This window comes from Lynx rufus, unplaced genomic scaffold (genome assembly GCF_022079265.1).
Source record: "Lynx rufus isolate CCGP_SWC_20201006 ecotype Redwood Valley unplaced genomic scaffold, mLynRuf1.p SCAF_1, whole genome shotgun sequence".
Classification (NCBI taxonomy): domain Eukaryota; kingdom Metazoa; phylum Chordata; class Mammalia; order Carnivora; family Felidae; genus Lynx; species Lynx rufus.
In genome coordinates this window covers 136,005,545-136,025,230 of record NW_025814823.1, presented here as the reverse complement: position 1 = coordinate 136,025,230, position 19,686 = coordinate 136,005,545, and the positions used below count along the sequence as shown (strand labels likewise).

At 39.2% G+C, this 19,686-nt stretch overlaps 3 protein-coding genes across 7 annotated transcripts in view; 2 read left to right on the top strand and 1 right to left on the bottom strand.

Annotated features, from left to right (window-relative positions):
• Window positions 1-1,600, bottom strand: part of RAD17 (RAD17 checkpoint clamp loader component) — a 37,231-nt gene extending 35,631 nt beyond the window's left edge. For 3 of the 5 annotated variants that reach the window (XM_047087607.1, XM_047087636.1, XM_047087645.1), the window contains exons 1-2: window positions 1,527-1,600; window positions 173-276 (exon numbers count right to left, since the gene is read on the bottom strand). In XM_047087607.1, the coding sequence (XP_046943563.1) occupies window positions 173-276; window positions 1,527-1,542 (120 nt within the window). In that variant the 5' untranslated portion in view covers window positions 1,543-1,600. Of the gene's footprint in view, window positions 1-172; window positions 277-1,063; window positions 1,211-1,526 lie in introns of those variants that run through there. The other 2 variants (XM_047087617.1, XM_047087627.1) reach the window with 2 other exon arrangements.
• Window positions 1,601-1,957: 357 nt separating this feature from the next.
• On the top strand, window positions 1,958-18,449 carry AK6 (adenylate kinase 6). Its single transcript, XM_047087595.1, has 5 exons — window positions 1,958-2,011; window positions 3,947-4,039; window positions 13,884-13,942; window positions 14,043-14,188; window positions 17,978-18,449. The coding sequence occupies exons 1-5, from the start codon at window positions 1,984-1,986 to the stop codon at window positions 18,168-18,170; spliced, it is 519 nt and encodes a 172-aa protein (XP_046943551.1). The 5' UTR covers window positions 1,958-1,983; the 3' UTR covers window positions 18,171-18,449.
• TAF9 (TATA-box binding protein associated factor 9) lies at window positions 3,950-5,911 on the top strand. The gene is made up of 2 exons (XM_047087580.1): window positions 3,950-4,039; window positions 4,860-5,911. Exon 2 carries the CDS (start codon window positions 4,877-4,879, stop codon window positions 5,672-5,674), a length of 798 nt encoding a protein of 265 aa, XP_046943536.1. The 5' UTR covers window positions 3,950-4,039; window positions 4,860-4,876; the 3' UTR covers window positions 5,675-5,911.
• Window positions 18,450-19,686: the final 1,237 nt, after the last annotated feature.

The window sequence follows — 19,686 nt, the reverse complement described above, 5'->3', positions numbered from 1 at the left end:
TAAAATTGTGGTTTTAGTCACTTCACAACTCACTATCACAATTTTTAGATCATTAATTACATCACATACTGGGCATTGTTACTTTGATGGCAATAATAAGTCATTAAGAACATACACAAAATTTACCATTCTTTTTGGACAATTATTACATGGCCATTTTAGTGTGTCATACCTTTGTGGAAGATACCTTTGGTCTAAGAAAAGTTTTTGACATTATAAACTTTAATAGTTCCCATCCGTAGTATACAACCTGTAGTACATTAAAGTATACTTCACCTAGAGAAAAAAAAGAAAAAAATTTCAAAATAGGAAAAACTGTAAAATAGAGGTATGGTGACATATACCATTGTAATCAACAGGATAAGAGAAGTTGAAAAACTAGTGAAAGACAACATAGCAAATATATATAACAAAGTCAAAATGCTACAACAAAGTGTACTTTCAATTACTACAACAATGTCAAGTAAACTACTTGTGTTAAGCGTTGTCTTTCACATGTACTCAATAATATATTAGAGAAAACAGAAAAAACACATACTTCACATTTTGTCAGTAAAAAAAAAAAATCAGACAATTCTATTTGTGTTCTTATGCTGAAAATTAAAATTTCCTTCATTTTAAATTACCACTGCAGGTTTTTTTTCCCCACAAAATTAAAAAAAAAAAAAAAACTGACCACATAACAAATTCATACTTCCACTTATTTTGGAAAAAGAGTTTAAATCTAACTGTATAATAACTGTAACTGTTTTCCTTAATTGAACATACTAGGAAATTTGCAGGTAACACTGTATTTTCTGACTTTAATAATTCTTTAATGTTTATATAAACTAGTGAATTCACCAATTTTAAATTAGCTAGAAGCAAAGTTTAAGGTCTGCAAACTTATAAATTGGAAAGTGTATTGGGCTTTATGGTTTGGATGTACACAGTTTATGTGTAAAAGCTTCCATACACGATAAAACAAACTGTACACCTCCCCCCCCCCAACACACACAAATTGTTCATGATTAGAGAGGTTTTTGCTTTGGAGTTTCAGAGATACATAGGTGGAAAAAAACACCTGTTGGATAAATATAGCTGGCAGGTCGAAATAAAAGATGCAGACTGTTTTTACGGTCAGGACTCTGGTCGCTCTTTGGAAACAAGACTGACAATTACCTCCTTTAAAAAAGAAAAGTAACTGTCCCAGATGATGGATGCCAGTTTCCTGAAATGAGACGTCAGAGGTAGAAAAGACCTTCAAGAATATTTCTGGCCTACTCACCCTCCCACCCCTCCGCCACACACACTGCGGGGAGATACTAAGACCAGACATTCGTCAAACGTCAAAGCTACTAATCAGCCGAGATGCGTTCGCGTGCCCCGACCCCAGGCCAGAGTTCTGCACCCCCACCCTCTCATCTTCAAATGGGATGGGCAGGTGGGGAGGAGGAGCGAAGAGAGCTCGGGGAGGCGTTAAGGCAGAGATGGGTTCGAGTCTCTAGAACATATATATACTACAGCCGCAGCCGCGGCGGCCTTACTTTCCGGGAGCTGCATCCCCCTCGTGGGCGGAGAGGAGCGGAGGAGCCCAAGCTCTCCACCAGCGGAAGGGCAACCACCTGGCCCTACCCGGGCTCAGCGCCGAGCCTCTCAGAGGTCCCGCCTCCCGGGGACCTTTTAGACCCGTCGGCGCTTCCGCGACACAGGCAGAAGGGCGGCCGCCAACGGCGCCTGTGGCTTAGGCATCTACCGCATTGCCTGACCCAGAACGCGGACCTGACCTGTGCACCAGCCTGGGACACTGCACTGAAAACGTGCTATAGAAGGCCAGGTAAGCAATGTTCAGTGACTAGGCGGTAGAGATGGGCCGCGAGCGCCGCGGAGGGCCTCGAGAACCCCGAGGCCGCTGGCGCTTGCCGCAGCTCGCCCCTTTCAGCTCCTCCCTGTCGTGCGTAGAGTGCGTGAGCCAAGGCGCCCAGAGCCAGCGCGGTGAGGACCATGTTGCTTCCGAACATCCTGCTCACCGGTCAGGCGCGCGGCGGGGAGGCGCTGGGCTGCGGGCAGGCTACGGACCTGAGTGCTGTGGGGCGTCGGGCGCCAGAAAGGGGGCCGTGCCGTTCGGTGTTTCGAGGCTAGTGGAGGGCGGCGCGGCGTGGCTGTGGTCCCGGCCTCTAGACCTGGTCCTCCGACCGTTGCGGGAGGCGGGGTGGGGGCGGGGAACGTTATTCTTTTGGCCTGAGGTCACTCGGTGAGGTAGGGAGAGAGAGAGAGACCTGTCCTGGTCCCTTTTCTGGCAAGAAATCTGATTCTGCCGAATCTTTGGGAATCTGGTTTTTGTTTGTAAAATGGCTGTTGATTTTTTTCTTTGGTAGGGTTGTGTTTAGAGTTTTAAGCGAGATAATGTAAGGCAGTCGTTTTGTATTTAATGCTGGATGCCTCGTTCTTAGGCCTTTCTTGGCCATGTTTCATTTTCCTTGGTGTCTGATAATCACTTTTGGGTAAAAGGGTTCGGATATTTGTGACATAGTTTGGTTAACTTGCTGTATGTTGAGTTAGCGTCAGAAGCTCTTTTCTGTTTGTTTTTTTCCTTTCAAAAAGAAAAGGCACCCACTGAGCATCCCTGATCGTTTCTCTTGTTTAGATGCACTAAAGTTCCTGGGATGATAGATTCGTCCCTTCTCGGTCTTTGTACCCTTATGCAGGGCGCTTGTTATACGGGAGGCCTACTGAACTTTCGCATTATGATTTTAAAGACTATTGTTAGCTGTTTAAATGTTTATTAAATTGTAGTTAATAGCATCATGGGGCATTCATGCAAAAGTCAAATGGGTGTAGATGGTGTTGGAACACAAAAATTGAGACGCTCTTCCTGGCAACAAAGCAGTAGAAGTTTATTATTTAACAAAGCATAATCTTGTTGACAGCGCCCACGTCTTGTCAGTTTCTGAAAGCTACAGATAGTAATCTGTTTACCTATTATGATTCCTTAGGGGACGACACTACAACTTCTGAACTGTTGGGGTCAGCCAGGGTCCTGGTATTTTAGTATCCAGCCGTACTGTCAAAAACCTAAAGGTGAACATTTTATGGAAAACACAGTAGTCCAGGAAAAAACAAACAAACACAGGATAGTCCAGGGTTCAAACTTGGTGTATTACAGTGGACTTGTAAAAGTTCTTGTCCTGTAAACGGAGGCATGATTTGTCTCTGTTATCTTTAATTATTATAATAACCAAGTTTTATAACTTCACTGGCTCTAACCTGTTCTGAGCTGAAAATTACACATTTGATTATTTTGAAATAAAATAGATGTAAAAAAAGGAAAAGTGAAGAACAATGCCTAGTACTGCTATTTATCTGAAAGGCAATGAACGTATGGTGTGTTTATTATATAAAAATGCGTGTAATACATATGTAATATATATACATATGCACATATGTGTATATATATGGGTTGCCATATATATAAATACACATGTGTATACACAAACACATAGGCATTAGGATTTCTTGAGAAAGATCAAAGAAACTGCTTTTCAGTGGTTACCTCTAAGGAAGAGGTAGTGGAGCCAGTAGTGAAAATGAGATTTGTCCCTCATACTGGTTAAATTTTTTCCATGAATAATTTCTTCATTTTTTAAAAATGAAAGCAAATAAATGATGGTAATTTGAGATCACTAGTGTTATTATTGGAGTATCTGTTATGGTGGCAGGCAGTCTGTGCATTGGTATCAGAATCACCCAAGCCTTACTCCTGATAGATCAGATATACTTGGCAAGATTCTGCTATCCAGCAGGCTTTGAGTAACTTTGATTAGGTCATAGTGTATAGTAATTCACAGAGGATTGCTAATTAGGAAATTTTTCATTTCAGTTGTTAAGCACTTTAAGAAGGGTATATAGGTGGCTGAAGTCTAACAAGTATTTTATGAACAGTATTCTTCTGTGGCTTGTCTTACAGGTACACCAGGGGTTGGAAAAACCACCCTAGGCAAAGAACTTGCATCAAGATCAGGACTGAAATACATTAATGTGGGTGATTTAGCTCGAGAAGGTAAGGGATACTTTGGTGCTAGTTTTTGTTTTTTTTGGTTTTTTGGTTTTTTTAAAGAGAGTAGATAATGGAGTTAGTACTATATTTGTGAGAGGTACAAAAAGCAGAGACAGTGCTTTTAAGGAATTGATGCTCTGTTGAGGACCCATAGAAAGAGAAAATAAGTGTATAATACTGTGTTCTGGTTGTTTTGACTGTTACATCCCATCCTCCCCTGCCCTCTTGGCCAATAGTTTTTTGTTGTTGTGTTTTGTTTTGGGTTTTTTTTTTTTTTTTTTTTTTTTTTGAGAGGTAATAATTGGGAATGTTTCCATGAAGAGATGGGATTTGGGGAGAATGTTTTTGAGATGGACAAACACATAAAAGTGTGGGTACTACTAAGCGTATCTGTGGAGATAGTATATTGCTCTCACTGGAAGGACACATTATTTTGAACTCAGTCAGTAGGACATGACTGTTCTTTTTTTTCTTAGATTCATTTGATAGTTGCATGCCTGCACACAACTGAACATTATTCTGAAGTGATAAATGTTTTTATTTATTTTACCGTTTCCCCCCAGTCTTTTATCACTCCCTTATTTGTGTCTTCATTTTTGTATATCCTGTAATGATTTGGATAGGGTGGAAACTCCATAAATTTAAGTAAAGGGGACTTTTAAGTGTGCCTCATTAAAATTAAAAAGATTTAATATTTAAAAATTTTAAATATATTTTCACAATTTTAACAGTATTTAAAATTTAGAAAGTTCCTGACAGTTGCTACTAAAGTAACTATTTCAGGTTTGATCTAATGTACATATTTTTTTCAAATGATCTAAAGTCTGATCAACGGATATCATGGATTCTGGCAAGATGGCTTCTCCCAAGAGCATGCCGAAAGATGCACAGATGATGGCACAAATCCTGAAGGATATGGGGATTACAGAATATGAGCCAAGAGTTATAAATCAGATGTTGGAGTTTGCCTTCCGATATGTGACCACAATTCTAGATGATGCAAAAATTTATTCAAGCCATGCTAAGAAAGCTACTGTTGATGCAGATGATGTGCGATTGGCAATCCAGTGTCGTGCTGATCAGTCTTTTACCTCTCCTCCCCCAAGAGATTTTTTATTAGATATTGCAAGGCAAAGAAATCAAACTCCTTTGCCCTTAATCAAGCCATATTCAGGCCCCAGGTTGCCACCTGATAGATATTGCTTGACTGCTCCAAACTATAGACTTAAGTCTTTACAAAAAAAGGCATCTACTTCTGCGGGAAGAATAACAGTTCCGCGGTTAAGTGTTGGTTCAGTTACTAGCAGACCAAGTACTCCCACGCTTGGCACGCCAACCCCACAAACCATGTCTGTGTCAACTAAAGTAGGGACTCCAATGTCCCTCACAGGGCAAAGGTTTACAGTACAGATGCCCACTTCACAGTCCCCAACTGTAAAAGCATCAATTCCTGCAACATCTGCAGTTCAGAATGTTCTAATTAATCCATCATTAATTGGGTCCAAGAACATTCTTATAACCACTAACATGGTGTCATCACAAAATACTGCCAGTGAATCAGCAAATGCATTGAAAAGAAAACGAGAAGATGATGATGATGATGATGACGACGATGATGATGACTATGATAATTTGTAATCTAGCTTTGATGCTTGTAACATGTGTACTTGGTCTTGAATCCATTGTACTGAGATTAAACATGCATGCTGGGTGTTTTCATGTTGTGTTGTAGAACATGTAAATTGTATTTAATGAGTAAATATAGTTACCCTCTCTGAGTTGTTGGATTTTCTTTAATAGGATTAGTAATGGTTTTTCATCAGCCTTCAAGTGTAAAAAATAAAGTTGTTCATTACTTTGTTGGTACTTTGGCAATTATGTTTTTAGAAGCAGTTTTCTTTGTGTCACCAACAGGAATAACCCTTAAAACAACTTGAAGTTGTTGTGGCCTATTCATTACCACTAGAGTGTTACTTCTGGTGTGTTCAGATGTTTAGACCACAGTATGATCCCTAGTGTATAAGTCACTCTCATAGAACTATGTCTCTTTTGGAGAGACCACTTCATCTGTTTTGATGAATAATCTGTCAATTATTAACTTCTTCCTAGGTCCTATTTTTTTTATCTCTTTGGTTGTATTTAAGGACCTTTGATGGGTCTCCCATTATCGTTCCACTTTAAAATTGCAAAAAATTTTTTTCCAGTAGGGCACCTGAGTGGCTCAGTCCTTAAGCATCTGACTTCGGCTCAGCTCATGATCTCATGGTTGGTGAGCTTGAGCCCCATGTCGCATGAGCCCTGCTTCAGGTGAGCCCCACGTTCTCCTTCTCTCTCTCTCTCTCTCCCCCCCTTCCTGCCCCCCCCCCCCCCCCGCTCCTGCTGCTCCTGGGATTCTCTGCCCCTTGCTCACTTGCCTCCCCCGCAATATCTTTTTTTCCCCAGTATCCTTTTTTGCAGGTCAGTTTTGTACATCTTAGCTTTGTCATATTCTTGATGCTATAAGTATCATGCTCATATTTTTTTTCAGTGTTTTGAGAGAGTGCATGCGTACACACTCAACTAAGAGGCAGAGAGAGAGAGGGAGAGAGAGAGAATCCCAAAGAGGCTCCACACTCAACCTGGAGCCTGATGTGAGGCTCCATCCCATGACCATGAGATCATGACCTGAGCCTAAACCAAGAATCAGATGCTTAACTGCTGAGCCATCCAGATGTCACTCATGGTGATATTTTAATCCAGGTATTTATAGTTCATAAAATTTAGGTATTTATTTGCTGTTGTACAAGGCTAGTCAGTCTCCCCATTTTATACCTATATAAAATCTGGTTTTCTTCTTTGCCTGTTGAATTTGACAAGTGATTTCACAGTCCCATACAGTTGTCAGTTTCAGTCTTGTCTTCCAGTTTCTCTTACCCACTGACTTTAACATTTCTAAATGTAATGAAGTTGCTATATAATTTATCACGAATAGTATGAGAGGAATAATAACACTAGACAGTTGGTTCCTGGTGTACTTGTACTCAACACTTTTAGCCAGTGTATGTACACCTAATGGAGTATATAGTCCCAAATGTCCTCTGTATTTTATTGATGAGATTGTTTCATAAGGTAGAATCTAAGCCTTGGGTTCCCCCACTTCTCCCATAACGCCGGATAAAGGATTTCTGGTCTCTCTTAACATGGTGTTAGATAAAGTACTCTATAGGGTTTTTCATAATGTACCAGATTGTTCTTTTCTCCAGATGCTATTTGAATGTATCTGAAAATCTTAACTAGAAAATATACTGAGACCCCTACCTGTTCATTTTTCTCAAATAGTGATATATTTTAAGAGAAACCATGTAATCATCTGTAAAGGAGTGGTTCCCAACTAGGTGTGATTTTTGCCTTTCAGGGGACTTTTGGCAATTTCTGAATACTTTCAGTAGTCAGGACTGGAGTGGAAGCCAGGGATTCTGTTGAACATCCCACAATTCACAGAATAACCCTCCGTTCCCATAAAGGAATTATCAAGCTCAAAACATCAGTATTTGAGATTGAGAACCCTGCTATAAAGCAATAAGACCAAAAACAACCCACTTGTTTTAAATAAATCTGTCTAAATAGAATTTATTGCCATTCTAGTAACCTGTTGAGTTGCTATATCATTTGTAAGAGACTTATGCCATGTGGAACCAAGGTAGGAAAAATTAGGTAAGGAATTAAGCTTAATAAAATGGGGAGTCCTAAATATGATATGGCTAAGAATGCTTTTTTACCCTGTTACTCCAGTCTCAGAGTCTTACTTTCCCTTATGCGATCACTTAATTACTTAACAGCGTCCTTAATTTTCCTGCCACAAGTTTATCAGTCTTCAGCCTCTGGTCATAAACCCCAGGATCCCCATATGTCTAGACAAAGTGATACAATTCTATTAACGTTGGGTCCATTTGGAACATTGTTATGCATAGCTGAGCCCTCAGCACTTAAAATCTTGATCTCTTTGTAATCCAGAAGTTGACAAACTGCTGTTTTTTATAGAAACCACATTAGCTGAAGACTAGCGCACGAAGCATGAAGTGTTTGCTATCTGGCCTTTTACAGAAAACGCTTGCTATCCCCGCTCTAACCTCTTTATCCCATTTTTTTTCCTCCACTGGAAGCTACCCCTGGAAGGCTCTGAAGCTAACCTCCCTGGTGGCCCCTCCAGCACTGCTGTCTCCCAGTCTGCATGTGATCCTCCTACATACACGTATTCCCCCATAATTTCACTGCAGCTGTATTGTAGTTTTGCCCCTCCCTTTAGTAATCTCATTCACTCTGGACTAGTTACTCCCTTTTTTTTTTTTAATTTTTTTTTTCAACGTTTTTATTTATTTTTGGGACAGAGAGAGACAGAGCATGAACGGGGGAGGGGCAGAGAGAGAGGGAGACACAGAATCGGAAACAGGCTCCAGGCTCGGAGCCATCAGCCCAGAGCCCGACGCGGGGCTCGAACTCACGGACCGCGAGATCGTGACCTGGCTGAAGTCGGACGCTTAACCGACTGCGCCACCCAGGCGCCCCAGTTACTCCCTTTTAAAAGAGCCCAGTTTCGGGGCACCTGGATGGCTCAGTCGGTTAAGTGTCCAACTTTGACTCCAGTCATGATCTCACAGTCCGTGAGTTTGAGCCCCGTGTCGGGCTCTGCTGACAGCTCAGAGCCTGGAGCCTGCTTCGGATTCTGTGTCTCCTCTTCTCTCTCTGCCCCTCCCATGCTCATGCCCTGTCTCTGTCTCTCAATAATAAACATTAAAAAAATTTTTTTTTCAAGATCCTACTAAAGGTAATCACCTTCTTGACAGTTGCCAGACCTTTTCACAAACTAAAACATTTAAGAAGCACATGCTCTGAAATCCTGACTACTTGCTCATGCTTGATTCTTGTTCCCCTCGCATAGAAACACAAACATGCTAATACAGATCCACTTGCCCCGTAAATCTTGGTGGTTTGCCTGAAAAATCCCTATGGTATCCCTATCCTATTTTCAAGCCCATTTCTCCTAAATCTCCTACTCTTTAGTATATTTTCCTCTTCTATGCCATTATTATGTCCTTTATAAAGAAGAGGGAGAGGGAATAAATAAGACTTGAACTTTTTCTGATAAAGTCCATCATCTGTAATGTATGGATTATGAACTGGTTTGAGTTTACCTTTAGCCTTACCTGCAGCCACTCCCCTAGGTTCCCTTCATTCTGCACACAGTGCGCTTGTTCCTCACTGGGAATTGACCTCCAGGTCTTTACAAGTGCTGTTCCGTTTACCTGGAGATGCCCTTATCTGCCTTTTTTTTTTTTTTTTTTTTAATCTGCCTTTTAAACAACTCTTTAAAAGACCCAACTCAAGGGGGGCGCCTGGGTGACTCAGTTGAGTGGCTGACTCTTGATTTCCGCTCAGGTCATGATCCCAGGGTTGTGGGATGGAGTCCTGCGCCAGGCTCTGCACTAAGCGTGGATCGTGCTTGAGATTCTTAAAAAAAGAGAGAAAGACCCAACTCAAATGTCACATCTTTGGTGCTCACTAACCTCTAAGTAGGATTTATTGTGCTTTTCTCTACATAAAAGGTCAGGTATCAAAGCACTATATCTTTCTAAACCAATTAGCTTCTTGTACTAATTGCATTACAGTTATAAGCTTCTTGTTGGATTGAGGTAAATGTAAATTTTTCAAAGTAAGAAATCGGGGTTGGGGAGGGGGTGCCTGGCTGGCTGAGTCTGTAGAGCATGGGACTCAAGATCACAGGGTTGTGAGTTCAACCCCTACATTGGGCATGGAGCTTACTTAAAAAAAAAAAAAAAAAAAGTACAAAGTAAGAAATCTGAAAATGTTTTAAATATTGGCAATAGCAACGAAATAGTTAGCATCCAACATCATTAAAGAACAGCTTTCATGTGAGTATAAACTCTAGGAGGGCAGTTAAAATGTAATGATTTTATTGCTTGACTAACAACAGGTAGGAAGATCTTTTGAGGTAAGAACTTAAGCCATTTAACTTTGGCCCCACAATTTGTTTTCTGCAACTAACTTTAAATCATAAAACTTTGTTGAGAAAATTGAATTTTCTAAGCTTTTGGTAGGTTAATCAATTCAAGCCTTTTGATTGTTTCTAGATTAGGATCCTGTACTTAGCTCTAAATTTGACTTCCAACTGAAACTTTGTAAAGTGGCATACATAAAAAAATAATAAAGTAGCATACCTTTTTCCGTTTTTTTCAGAAATTTGAAATGAACTTTTTTTAAATGTTTTTTTTAAACTTTTTTTTTTTTTTAACATTTATTTACTGTTGAGAGACAGAGACAGACAGAGCATGAGCAGGGGAGGGGCTAGAGAGAGAGAGACAAAGAATCCGAAGCAGGCTCCAGACTCTGAGCTGTCAGCACAGAGCATGAACACGGGCCCGAACCCACGAATCGTGAGATCATAACTGGAGCCGAAGTCGGATACTCAACTGACTGAGCCACCCAGGCACCCTTTAATGTTTATTTTAAAGAGCTAGAGGGCACAAGTGGGGGAGAAGCAGAGAGAGGGGGACAGAGGATGCCAAGTGGGCTCTGTACCGACAGCAGAGAGCCTGACGCGGTACTCGAACTCCCGAACTCAGAGACCATGATCTGATCCAAAGTTGGACGCTCAACCCACTGAGTCACCAGGGACCCCATGAAATTTGAAATGAACTTTAAAGGATTTATTTATTTATTTTTTTTTTTTTTTTGAGAGCAAGCACAAGCCGGGGAGGGGCAGAGAGAGAGAGGGAGAGAGAGAATCCCAAATAGGCTTTGCTCTGCCCGTGCAGAGTCCAATGCAGGACTTGATCTCACAAACCATGAGATCATGACCTGAGGTGAAATCAAGAGCTGTACGCTTACCTGACTGAGCCACGCAGGCGCCCCTAAAATGAACTTTAGAATCCATTTCTCCATTCCCTATGGTACAGGTTATAATTATCACTCACCTAAAATTCTGCAGTAGCCTTGATCTGGTATCCCTGTTTCTGGATTTGCTTCCTTCTAACTTATTCTCTATGGAGAAACCAAAATAATTTTTAAAAATTTGTAATTGATCCTGTCATTTCAGGCTTAAAATGTTTTAATGATTTTACTTTGCCTTAGGTTAAGTCTAACTCTGCAACCCTTTTTGATCTGGCCTCAATTTACCTGACCCTTTATCACCTATTTTATACATAGTCTAAGAAACTTTCCCTCCCTTGAGTCTTGCCCTCTTAATTCTCTCTGCCTTTGAATATTGTTTTTCTCTGTTGAAAATAGTCATCCCTACCTTTTTTCCCTAGGTCCCTGCTTCAAGTCTCCACTTAAAAGTCACTTCCTCCAGGAAGCCTTCCCTAATGTTCCACTTTTAAAGTATTATCCTATTATAATTTCCAGGTTACTTTGTCCTCTCTAATTTTATTGTAAACTCTTTAAGGGAAAGACTACGTTTGCCTTCTTGGTCATTGTGCTCATTATTAAATCCTTATTATCCCTACAGGCACTTGTACATGGTAGGTATTTGATAGGTGTTTTTTGAAATGAATGTTTTAAAGGTTGGATTACACTATTCAACTACATTAACATGATTTAAGAAATCCTGCATTTCAGCATTGTGGTATAAAGACTTTAATTCTGACTCAATATTGCAGTGGTTGTCTCTATTTTAGATAGCATATTTTTAAACGATTTCACTAGTCTTGAGAGTTAAGGATTTAAAATATGAAGGAACCTCAGTATTTATCTACTGCAGATTCCTACATAGTATGGAATCAACAGTAGGTATTAGATTTTGTGGCGTTGTAAAAATAATACACCAAAAAAGTACTCCAAATCCTAATTTATTTCCATCTTTTGTATTTCTGATCTTTGGCCCTATTACAACTTTGAATTCTGCTTTTTATGTTTTACCCTTTGTGTCATAAGCATTTATCATGTGTGACCTAGTCCATACTACATAATACTACCTAATATTTATTTTCTTAACTTTAATTACATAATATTTCATCAAACTAGTAAACCGAGATTTAAGTTTTTCCTATTGTTGAATGTTTATTTTATCACTTAAAATTTTTTCTGGCTAGAAATTAAATGGTAGAGGAAATCTATGAATGGGTATGACATTTTTATTTTTAAAATTATTTTTTAAATGTCTTCTTTATTTTTAAGAGAGTGTGAGTGGGGAGGTACAGAGGGAGGGGGAAACAGAGGATCTGAAGCCGGCTCCATGATGACAGCATAGACCCGGACACACTCCTCAAACCCATGAACTGATGATCAGATCATGACCTGAGCCGAAGTTGGACACTCAACTGAGTCACCCGGACACCCCTAAAATTATTTTTGAAATACATTTCCAATTTATTATATACATATATGATTAATGCAACAGGCATAAAAAGGGTAATTTTAATTTATATCTCTTTAATAGCCGGGAAAGTCCAACATTTTTTCATCATATGTTTATTAATTATTTTCATTGTGTGTGAATTCTTTTTTGTTAAGGTACGTATTTTTAATCTTGATTTTGAAGGTCATTATGTAATCTACATTTCAGGCCTTTGTCCTACTACAAAAATTTCTCCCAGTAGTTGTTTTTATTGCTACATTATTTTTCACTGAACAGAGATTTAGCATTTTATGTGTTTTAAAATGAACAAACTCAAATAAATCATTCCTTTACAGATTAAATTTTCCACTAATTGTCTTTGAATTAAACAATTGGCTCTTTAATCCAATTTATAGTATACGGGATTTAGATTATTTGTAAATCATTATCCAGTTTTCCCAATACCAAGACAGTTTAATTTTTTTAGCTAGAGTATCTGGTAATTGCGCAGTAATCCAGGGAAGCAGATGACACAGGGAGGTGCTTGAGAGGTGCTCACATGGCCAGAATGAGTCCACACACTGTCCTGGCAGGACAAAAAGTTGCAACTGTCTCTGTGCCTCCCAGTGACCCTCAGAACTACCCTTTTATTACTTCAGAACTCATGCTCATTTTAAACTAATTTCAACCTGGGCCAAAATATTGGAGGGAAAGATGTGGGAGGACTATAGCATGCTCTTAGAGATGGCTCAAAGGATGGTCTAAGCCTTATTACATATTTCTTAGAGATTTAGGTGAGCATAGGATTATGTCTCACCTTCTAAAGCAAGACTTCCTTTGAAAGCCAGCTTTGATTTGTTGGAAAATTCTTACATGAGATTTAAATCTGCCTTCTTTATAACTGCCCATCATTCTTGTTTTGCCTCGTGAAATGTTTATTCGACCCATGGGTTTTGAGGATCCTGGAAATCTAGAAGTAAAAATACTGTTCAGGAGCACTTGGGTCAAACTGACTCTCCTTTCCCAGACCCCACGAAGATGGGACCTGTGTGACTGAGGGCTCATTTTTAGAATTGAGAAACTGTTGTTGCTTCTACTAAGTTCCATCTCCTTAGCCTAAAATATTTGATAATCTATTGTTAATGTGTGCGAGTGTCTGTATCCCTGTGTCCCCTCTTCCCACCAAATAGCTCAACAAAAATAATGCAGTCCTCTTCTATTAGTCCCACAAATTCTGAAATCATTCATTTTTTTTAGTTGGTTTCAATTTTGATAGCTAAAATTGTATCAGATATATTGCTATCCAAGTTTCCCTCTGGGTAAAATTCTGATTTAATCAGCATTGCTCTTTACATTTGGTGTCCGTGTGACATCTGCTGTGTGTTAGTGCCCTCTCTAGTCTCTCAAAGAGTAATTGATGGTATATTTCCTTTCCTAAAGTCTAAAATTAATTGAAAGTTACTGACAGTTACTTATAAAATACTAGTTTAATAAGCCAGTGTAAATCTCTTTTAGGGCAGTTATATGATGGCTATGATGAAGAGTATGATTGCCCCATTTTAGATGAAGATAGAGTAAGTACAAGTTTTTTATAAAGTATACTTCTAAAAATTTAATAGGAAAGTTGACCTCATTTTTTTTAAAAGGAGCATTCTTTTTGTCCCTTTCTTACAGGTAGTTGATGAATTAGAAAACCAAATGAGTGAAGGTGGAGTTATTGTTGATTACCATGGTTGTGATTTCTTCCCTGAACGCTGGTTTCACATAGTTTTTGTGCTGCGAGCAGATAACAGTGTATTGTACAAAAGACTTGAAACAAGGTAAGAAAGGAAAAACACTGAATTCTTAAAGTATGATATAACCCTTTATTCAGATTCCTGAAATTAGCCAGTACAACCATGATAAAGGATTCCTTTCGAATATGTGACTATTGGTCTCTCATTATAAACCAAGTCTGTATGGTACCAACGCTCTGAATCTAAGAGAAAAAGATGCATTTGTACAACACAGGTAATAGTTTATAACTGAGTAAATGAATACTGCAACTGACAGTTTCATTAAATAAAATATACTGTCACAGCAACTCTATTTAGTCATGATGTTTCCTTAATGTAAAACCTTCCTGGGAAAACAACCAAGCCAATAACATACTCTGACTGCTGAATGTACATTACCCACTCAAAGTATCCGCACAACATGAATGGGAAAGTTTATGAAAAACTGACAAGATAAATCAACATTTCCAACCTTTAAAATATATTTTGAGTTGGTCCCTCCAAGAGAGCATCAGACTTAATCCAGAATAAACAAAAAAGAGGAATTTTTATGGGAAACATTTTTCCACTGTCTTTTGAGTCAAGCTGTAGGAAAATGGAGGTTCTAGAGGATCTATGGGGCAATCTCAGAAGGAATGCTTCAAAAGTTTCCCTGAGTTCAGGTTTAGAATTCGTAGTTCTCAATGACAGTAGTCAGCTCTGACTAACCATCACTGCATAGGATACTTGTAAAATCCTTACACCAAGGAGTATAGTAGCAAATATATGGGGAAAGTTGGAGCTAGACCTAAAACCGTAATCGTCTTTTTTAGGCAGAGAAAAGACATTAACAGTGTTTTAACAGAGAAGTAATGGAGACCATATGGTACACATTCCTTTCTGCAAACCAAACAATTTAAATTTTTTATTAAAAATTATTGTTTTGGGGCACCTGGCTGGCTCAGTTGGTAGACCATGCAACTCTTGATTTCAGGGTTTTAAGTTCAAGCCCCATATTGGGTGTTGAGATTACTTAAAATCTGTAAAAGAAGAAATTTACTGTTTTGGAGCACCTGGCCGGCTCAGTCAGTGGAGCATTCTGCACTCGATCTTGGGGTTGTAAGTTCAAGCCCCACCTTTGGTATAGAGATTACTTAAAAATAAAATCTTAAAAAAAAGATTTCTGTTTTATATAAATAGCCAAAGACTAAGATATGAAAAAATTTGAGAGAGCTTGTCTTGTTTTTAGCCATTGAAAAAGTTACAAAGTAATCAATCACCTTAAAAAAAATAACAGCTTTACTGAGCTAAATTCACATACATACAATTCACCCATTAGAGGTATACACATTTGTTTTTAGTATATTCACAGAACTATGCATCCGTTACTACAGCCAATTTTGGAAAATGTTCATTGTCTCCCTCCTCCCCAAAAACCTGTGCCCATTAGCAGTCACTCCCCATATTTCCTCTCAGTCCCCTGGCCCTAGGCAACCAGTAATTGACCTTCTGTCTCTTTGGATTTGCCTATTCTGGACATTTTATGTAAAGAAATCTTACAGTACATGATCTTCTGTGTCTGGCTTCTTTTATTTAACATAATGTTTTCAGAGTTCATCTATGTTGCAGCATGTATCAATACTTCGTTTTTATCCACTTACCAGAATATAGACATTTGGGTCTTTTCCATTTTTTGGCTATTGTAAATAATACTGCTGTGAATATTTGTGCCTGTGATTTTATGTGGACGTTGTGTTCAATTATCTTGGATATGAAGTTTAAGAATGAGATTGCTGGGTAATAAAATAAACTCCATGTTTAACCTTTTGAGGAACCGTTAGACTGTTAGCCAAAGTGGCTGTACCAATTTGCCTTCCTAAGAGCAATGTTTGAAGGCTCTAGTATTTCCACATCCTCGTGGACACTTGTTGTGTCTTTTCATTGTAGCCATCCCATTGGGTATGAAGTAGTATCTCATTGTGGTTTTGATTTGCATTTCCTTGATCGCTAATGATATTGAGCATCTTTTCATGTACTTATTGCCCATTTGTCTGTCTTCTTGGGAGAAATAGCTCTTCAGACCCTTTGCCCAGTTTTTTATTGGGTTATGCTTCCTTCTTAATTAAGTTATAAGAGTTCTTTGTGTATTTTAGATGCAAATCCCTTATCAGATATATGATTTGCAAAAATTTTCTCTCATTCTGTTGGTTATGTTTTCATACAGTTAATCATCCTTCAGTAGTTCGATTTACTTTTTTTTTTAATGTTTATTTTTGAGAGAGAGACAGACAGAGTGTGAGTCTGGGAGGGACAGAGAGAGAGGGAGACACAAAACTTGAAGCAGGCTTCAGGCTCCATGCTGTCAGCACAGGACCAGATGCAGGGCTCAAACCTACGAACCGTGAGATCATGACCCTAGCTGAAGTCAGATGCTTAACTGACTGAGCCATCTAGGCACCCCATAAGTAATTCAATTTACTCTTGATTGTTACAAGGTTGAACTAATATGAATTTTTAAAAATATTTTTCATTAGCTAATTAATTAGTTGGCTAATTTACATATCTGCCTAAAGATAGTGTTAATTTTTTTTTACATCTTTGGAATTGGTAAAGCACAGATACATCTATCTGTATGATCAAGTACCCAATTAGTATATAGTGTTCCTATCATAAGTATTTAATTTTTTTTAATATTATTTTTTATTTTTTGTAGTTTATTTATTTTGAGAGAGACAGGGCAAGTGTGAGCTGGGAAAGGGCAGAAAGAAAGGGAGACAGAGAATCCCAAGCAGGTTCTGCACTGTTGGCACACAGCCAAACATGGGGCTCGATCTCATGAATTGTGAGACCATGATCTGAGCTGAAACGATGAGTCAGACACTTAACTGACTGAGCTACCCAGGCACCCCTAAGATTTTATTTTTTAACTAATCTCTACACCCAACACTGGGCTGGAACTTACAACCCCAAGATCAGGAGTTGCATGCTCCACCCACTGAGCCAGCCAGGGGCCCCCCCCATAAGTATTTCATTTTTATACACTACCTCGTTGTTTTATCTGTCTATATCTTAATTCCTCTAATTTCTTTTGAAATCTAGGACCAAAGCTCTACACTTCTTATTTATCTCATAGCTCAATATCTGGCTTGAGGTAGGTAGATATGTTTGCTAATGGAATGGATGACAAATTTTGGGGGATGAAATTAAGACAAACCTAAACATTGGATATTAGTTTTAACTTCTTGTCAAAAAAGCCTCTCAGGGCACCTGGGTGGCTCAGTTGGTTAAGCATAGGACTTGGGCTCAGGTCATGAGCTTACAGTTCATGGGATCAAGCCCTGCATTTGGGCTCTTTGCTGACAGTGCAGAGCCTGTTTAGGATTTTCTCTCTCTCCCTCTCTCTCTAGCCCTCCCCTGCTCATGCTCTCTCTCTCTGTCTCTCAATAAACCTTATATATTTAAAAAAGTCTCATATTGGGGCACCTGGGTGGCTCAGTCGACTTTGGCTCAGGTCATGATCTCATGGTTCATGGGTTCGAGCCTCATGTCAGGCTCTCTGCTGACAGCTTAGAGCCTGGAGTCTGCTTCGGATTCTTTGTCTCCCTCTCTCTCTTCCCCTCCCCTGCTCACTCTCTGTCTCTCGCTCAAAAATAAATAAACATCAAAAAAATAAATAACTAAAAAAAAGTCTCATATTTACAGGTGCCAGTCTATTTTATTTAAATAAATAGACTACAAGAAGTATTTTTGCATGATATTTCATGTATTTAAAAGTGTCCGGTTTCTCTTGTGTTCCTAAAACTCCAGTTAATGCCATTCATTTTGCTGGTTTTTTATCTTCTCATTGCCTTCCAGGGGTTATAATGAGAAGAAACTAAAAGATAATATTCAGTGTGAAATTTTTCAAGTTCTTTATGAAGAAGCATTAGCATCCTACAAGGAAGAAATAGTACATCAGCTGCCCAGCAATAAACCAGAAGATCTAGAGGATAACATCAATCAGATATTGAAGTGGATTGAGCAGTGGATTAAGGATCATAGCTCCTGATTTACAAGACTACTAGCCACTTTACAACCACTCTTGCTATATCTCTGCCATATTGAATAAATTGTCCAATTGTCGGTAAAGCTTTTTTATTAAAATTGAGCTGCAAGACTAGTAGATGGATGGCCTAAAGGTTTATGTGTGGGCTTTCTTTCTCCATGAGAAAGCAAAAGTCTCAAGTATAGTATATATATAATATCATTAAGGATTGATAGTAAAAACTGTTCATTTTAAATGCTTCAACAGGTAAAGAATAAATAAATCTGACCACATGGGTGGCTATCTTTTTTTTTTTTTTTTTTAACGTTTATTTATTTTTTTGGGACAGAGAGAGACAGAGCATGAACGGGGGAGGGGCAGAGAGAGAGGGAGACACAGAATCTGAAGCAGGCTCCAGGCTCTGAGCCATCAGCCCAGAGCCTGACGCGGGGCTCGAACTCACAGACCGTGAGATCGTGACCTGAGCCAAAGTCGGACGCTCAACCGACTGAGCCACCCAGGTGCCCCGGGTGGCTATCTTTTAAGTTCATTGCAGAATAAAGTAAAAGTGATCCCTTAAAGTAAAAGTTAAGACTGAAGATAAAACATCAGAGTTTTTCATTTTTATTTCTTTGCTTAAAAAACAAACACACGGGCTCCTGGGCGGCTCAGTCAGTTGAGCTTCTGACTCTTGATTTCAGCTCAGGTCATGATCACAGGGTCATGGGATTGAGCCCCGTGTAGGGCTCCATGCTGAGTGTGCAGTCTGCTGGAGATTCTCTCTTTCTCTGCCCCTCTCCCCCGCTCACCCCTCCCCCATCTCAAACACACACACACACACACACACACACACACAAAGAAATGGTAATACTTATACTCTACAAAAACTGGAAGGTACAAAAGGGTATCCTGGAAAGGTAGGTTTCCCTTCCAGGCCACCCCTTATTCTTCAGCCACCCCAGATCCCCTCCCTTTAAGAAGTAATGTTTCTGGTTTCCTAAGTCTCTTTTGGAGAGATTTTATGCCTGCAAAGTATGTATGTTTGTGTACTTTAGTTGCTTTAAGCATGTGGTAGCATATTATATACACTCTTCTGTATCTTCTTATTTTCATTTAATATATTTTGGAGAGTATATCATCTCATACCTCCCTATTCTTTCAAATTAAGATAAAATTTTACTTTATGTGTTTTTTAAAATTTTTATTTATTTACTTGTTTGTTTATTTATTAAGAGAGAGAGCGTGGGGGCCCTGGGTGGCTCAGTCGGTTAAGTGTCCGACTTTGGCTCAGGTCATGGTCTCGTGGTTTGTGAGTTCAAGTCCCGCGTTGGGTTCTGTGCTCACAGCTCAGAGCCTAGAGCCTGCTTTGGATTCTGTGTCTCCCTCTCTCTGCCCCTGCCCCCCTAAAGAAAGAAATAAACCTTTAAAACAAAACAAAACAAAAAAAAAATAAGAGAGCACAGGGGAGGGGCAGAGAGGGAGAGAAAGAATCTCAAGCAGGATCTACACCCAGTGCAGAGCCCAACATGGGGTGGGGCTC